The 5,534-nt window shown below is 30.2% G+C and overlaps 1 protein-coding gene across 1 annotated transcript; it reads left to right on the forward strand.

Moving 5' to 3' along the window:
* The first annotated feature begins 3,126 nt into the window (after nt 1-3,126).
* On the forward strand, nt 3,127-5,140 carry LOC131060910 (transcription factor KUA1). Its single transcript, XM_057994348.2, has 3 exons — nt 3,127-3,500; nt 4,386-4,606; nt 4,687-5,140. The coding sequence occupies exons 1-3, from the start codon at nt 3,209-3,211 to the stop codon at nt 4,873-4,875; spliced, it is 702 nt and encodes a 233-aa protein (XP_057850331.2). The 5' UTR covers nt 3,127-3,208; the 3' UTR covers nt 4,876-5,140.
* The last annotated feature ends 394 nt before the right edge of the window (nt 5,141-5,534 follow it).

The raw sequence follows: 5,534 nt of genomic DNA on the forward strand, positions 1-5,534 counted from the left end.
GCAAATAGATAGCTAAAAAGGAATAATTCAAAATTATTACTATAAATGTCAAATTATATCTTTTAAAATTCATTAAAAATAAATTATATCCAATGAATTCATTTATTGACACACAATGAATTACTAAGATTAAAATGGATAAACCCAAAGATGCATAGCACTTTCATTTTCTATTATCCTTAAATATATCAATATTTAACACATCATCCATATTTTAATTTCAATATTTAAAATTATATCTTTTAAAATTCATTAAAAATAAATTATATCCAATGAATTCATTTATTGACACACAATGAATTACTAAGATTAAAATGGATAAACCCAAAGATGCATAGCACTTTCATTTTCTATTATCCTTAAATATATCAATATTTAACACATCATCCATATTTTAATTTCACAACAAAAGTGTTCCATGTTTAGGAAAATACATGGCTTCCTAGAAATAAAAGGCTATTTTCCAATAAAATCTTAACAAAAATACAAGCCTACATAGCTTTAAAAAATGGAAATTTGTGCAATACTAAGGATAAGATGGCTTGAACAAGCAATCATAATATGGAACAATAAAAAAATATTTTTTATTATTTATTACAATATTCATTTAATTATATTATTATAAAAAAATTAAGTCTAACTATCTACCTCAATTATCATTTAATAAAAAAAATAGATTATATTTTATCACCTTAAAAATAATTTTATATAAACTTTTAAGTTTTTATTAATCACTTCAATTAAAAAATTAATAAAAAAATAATCTCTAATTTAACATCTCTAAACTTTAAATTCTAATTTACTACTTCAATTTGAAAGTTATAATTAATATATACATTAATTTATTAAATAATTTAAAAATAACATAAATGTATATTTCTAAATTGTTTATATATATATATATAACTAGTTGAGAAAAAGTTACTAGGGGTATTATGCTAGTAGGGTTTTTATGCTAGTAGCCTCCCTCTTAGCATATAAAAAGCAAACGAAATTCTTTGAATGGGAATAAAGGAAAATAAATAAATAAATTGAATGAATGGATGACAAGTTTTGCTTTCCCTTCAATTATATCTCTAATTTTTTGATTCCTTAGTTGATAGGCTTTTATATAGGCTTTCAAGCCCAATAATTTATCACTCCTATGGAGTTATCAAACATGTTAGACTAGGCACTAAACATCTACAATGATAATTGCAATTACTTTTCTAGGGAATTATATAAATAAATAATCCTTTGGAGTTTGGATTTATATATAAAATAGTAGGTTTGGTTTTCATTCTTATTTTTTAAGTGTCTATCCATCAATTTTAACTAAGTTGCTCAATGGTTGCATCTTATATTACTTATATGTATTAGGGATTCTTTCCTTTAAATGAGATATTTAATATATAGAGATTGTTCAGTGTTCATAGGAATTGAGTTTTATTTATAAATATAACTATTATTATTCTAAGTTTTGATTTTTTTAAAGGTGAAATCAACTAATTTTATTCAAATCTTATCAATTAAACAAAATATTTATTATAAATTATGTTTTAAATTAATTTTATATCTGTTTTATAAAATGTTTCAACGTATTTGTGTATCATTGTTTTAGTTAATGATAAATAAGTTTTTGTTTGAATAAATTATATGTTATTGTGATATAATTGATTATTAAGCTATTGTAACAGACTCTCAAATTTAGAATTTTCTATAGTCAAAATTAATTTGATTTATTCAAATGAAAATATTCTTTTTTACTATAAGATTTTTTATTTTTTTTTGTTAAGGTTTTATATCAAACTAAGAATCATTTATCTATCTAATATGGAAGCTCATGACAAGGAGTAGAGGGTTTGCCTTTTTCCAAAGATACTCACCACTCAATCTTAACATTTTTTTCTAGCTGACTCATTCTTAATTATTATTATTATTATTATTATTATTATCTTTTTAGATAGATAAGAAACTAGTTGACTATAAAGGAGAAGACCAGAGTAGTTTAGCATGTTTCAATAGTTGTTATAGCATTTGTTGATTCAATGTCCAATATTTTTAATATTAAAGCACTAGTAGTCATTACTTTAAAGTTGATAGTGTTGATAGTAGTTGATAGTCTTGATAGTGTTGATCATCATACAAGTCATATGATGTCTGATCAGTGTATCAATAAAAAATAACTTAGTGCACAACTATCGACTTTTTTTAAAAGTCATTTTGGATAGAAGTGGCTATCCAGTCCCTAGAATGCACCAATACATAGTTTATGATGTATGAAGGTAACTTATACATTGATGCATCCTAGGGGCTAGATTGCCATTACCATTTTGAACAACTCAACAAAAAACATGTTGACCTGGCATCATATTTGATGGTGTGAACCTGAAGCCTTAATTATAAAGAGGAGACTTACCAAGTAAGATACTTTAAAAAAGTGGAAGTGATTTCAAATTGGTAAGTAAATTTTTGAGAAAAGTGTCTCCTTATTTTCAATTATCATACATCCAACAAATTTGTTAATCTCCATCAATCAAAGTGTCAATAGTGTCAATGGGCCCTTGGTTTGTTGGTGAAATTGATTGAAATGAGTCCACTAGTGATCAAATCTTGTTGCATGTAAAACTCCCACATCATAAGAAATAAAATCAGAAAGTACTTACAACGAATATCAAGCAACAAAAGAACCAATTGTTGTGAATATTTGGAAGAGATGGCAAATTGTTTACAATTTATTGGAAGCGGGCATGGAAAAGGCACACAAACTTTTATTGGGCAAGGGAAACGAATATTGTTCATGAACAGCTGTTGCGTCCGGCCTTGCAGAGAATCAGATTAGGTCTCCATAAAGAACGAGAGAGAAATGAAGAGAGCTAATGATGGAATCGATTATGTGAAAGCAAGAGGAAAGAGTCAACGATGGATGACTTAAAGGTGGCCCCGTGGCCGTATAATCATCTATAAATGCCAGAGAATGGCCCCTCCCTCCACTGTTTTTCAGGAATCAAAAGTAGAACGGCGGAAAACCCATTTTTGCCTGCTAAGGAGGGAAGATTTGCCCCCACCACTACCACTTTGATTGGACAATGCACTGAAACACCCATATAATACTCCCACTTCCACTTCGGTTTGCTTATTCTTTTTACTTTACTGGATCCCCAGAAATATATTCCATCACATTTTATTCATCTCCCATCTCCCCCCTTTCACATTCCAACAATGTGACATGATCTACTCTGATACCAACAAAAGGAATCAAGTTGCTTGTTTTACATTTGACAGACTCATGGATCTCTTTGCTCCAAATGTATTACATAGCGATGGGCAATCAGATTGGGACAGAATGACCAAAAATGGTCATAACAGCGAGGGAGAAGTAAAGTTGTTTGGAGTAACACTCAGAAAGAGCGCTAGCACAGGAAATCTTTGTTACAATGCTCTGCCAAATCAACAGTTTGATGAATATGTGAGCGATGGGTTTGACAACAATCTCTCTAAACATCTTCCAAGGAAGAGAGGTTTGCCTGCTCTTTCTCTTCTTTTGTTTACTGATCTTCTTGAACCTTTTTTCTGAGTTTGGTCCAAAATCTTGATGGAATCAAGAACCAGTTTTACCAGAAGTTAATGCATTTCTGTTTACCAAGCTTCTCTTTTTTATCTAACAAAAAGTTGTGTTTTTGGATTAAATTTTTTGATCTGAAATGTTTATACAAAAAACTTTCGCACAGTTAAGTTTTGTTGATAGTAGTTGTTTTTGGATTAGACTGTGTGATTGGAAACATAGATACAAAAACTCTCACACAAACTAATCCAAGATTTTGTGATCCTAAAGTTATGTTTTCTGATTAAAATAACTTTCGCACAATTAGATTGTGTTGATATCTGTTGTTTCTGGATTAGATTTTGTGATCTGAAACGTTGATACAAAAAGCTCTCACAATTTAGATTGTGATGATATGTGCTGTTTCTGGATTAGATTGTGTGATCAGAAATATAGATACCAAAACTCTCAGACAAACTGGTCCAAGATTTTGTGATCTGAAACCTTGATTAAAATAACTATCATACAAATATGTTGCGTTGATATCTGCTGTTTCTGGATTGGATTTTGTGATCCGAAATGATGATACACAAAACTCTCACACAATTAAGTTGTATTGATATCTGCTGTTTCTGAATCAGATTTTGTAATCAGAAATATTGATAAAAATATCTATGGCACAATTAAATTGTCTTGATAGCTGCTGTTTCTAGATTAGATTTTGTGGTCCGAAATGTTTCTAAACTCTCACACAACCTAATCCAAAACATAAACAAAAACACTCACACACAAACTATTCCAAGATTTTGTGATCTGAAACGTTGATTAAAATAACTCACACAAAAGTTGTGTTATTTTACAGGAATCCCATGGACGGAGGAAGAGCACAGATTGTTTCTAACAGGCCTTGAAAAGTTGGGAAAGGGGGATTGGAGAGGCATATCCAGGAATTTTGTCACAACCAGAACTCCCACTCAGGTTGCCAGTCACGCACAAAAGTATTTCCTCAGGCAAAAACATGTCACTGCCAAGAAACGTCGCTCAAGCGTATTCGACATATGCCATAGTGATTCTAATCAAAAGGTAATTTTTTGTTGTCTAATTTCCTGAAAAAGTTCATCTTTGAATCTTTCCCATTTCATCTGAGATGATAAACATTGCAGGCCGGAAGTCCGAGAGAGCAAAGTATAGATCTGTCGTCAGCTTCAGGCATGATGAATGGAAACTCTACAGAAGATTGTGGGTTTGGTCTGTGTCTGACAATTGCACCTCCTCCGCCGTATCCTCCTCAGCGTTCTACATTTTATGACAGGCGAAACGTTTACTTTGACAGTGGCATTAAGGTTGTCTGATTGCCAAATGCCAGAAAACCATACTCTTGCTATATTGCTGCCATTTTTTCTTTTCAAGAACTGATTTTTCTTCAATTGTTAGCCACAGTACAAGATATTTGATACTGGGTATTCTAGAAATTTGAAAACTAATACATTCATTCAGATAATTTGACCACATCAGAACATGTGAGTAAGCCTAAATGGTTGATCTGAGTTCAGTTGCAGATGTTTGACATTGTTGAAACAATAATAATGGAAGGAGCTCTTAACTAGTTTGCTGAAACTTTTACAAAGTGTTGATTTCTTGACCCCTCCCCCATCTCTCCCTCTCTCTTTATATATAAAAGTAGTTATTAAATAAAGAAGCATGAGCTTGGGAAAACTCTAAAAGTGAGCTGTCTCAAAACAACACACAAATGTATGCATATAAATAGTTTTTCAATCAACACCAAATAAAGATATGGAATATAGGGCTTGCTATAGATTAGGTCTTGCAATTATTCTTCATCAATATTAAATAAAGATATGGAATATTTAGCTATAGATTGGATTTTGCAATCTATTTTAGTGTCAAACATTTAGATTTATGTTATTTATGTTCTAACAATAAATTATTATTTGTTTCAGTTAGAATTTTGTATTTATAAAATTAATTTTTATAATAATGATTTTGAACA

The sequence above is a fragment of the Cryptomeria japonica genome, chromosome 5, assembly GCF_030272615.1.
Source record: "Cryptomeria japonica chromosome 5, Sugi_1.0, whole genome shotgun sequence".
In the NCBI taxonomy this organism is placed as follows: domain Eukaryota; kingdom Viridiplantae; phylum Streptophyta; class Pinopsida; order Cupressales; family Cupressaceae; genus Cryptomeria; species Cryptomeria japonica.

What these genes read in the sequence shown, in the direction of transcription:
- LOC131060910 (XM_057994348.2), top strand. Translation starts at nt 3,209, where the DNA reads ATGATCTACTCTGATACCAACAAAAGGAATCAAGTTGCTTGTTTTACA. An exon ending in ACATCTTCCAAGGAAGAGAG is followed by an intron (nt 3,501 to 4,385) that starts GTTTGCCTGCTC and finishes GTTATTTTACAG; the next exon opens with GAATCCCATGGACGGAGGAA. An exon ending in ATAGTGATTCTAATCAAAAG is followed by an intron (nt 4,607 to 4,686) that starts GTAATTTTTTGT and finishes TAAACATTGCAG; the next exon opens with GCCGGAAGTCCGAGAGAGCA.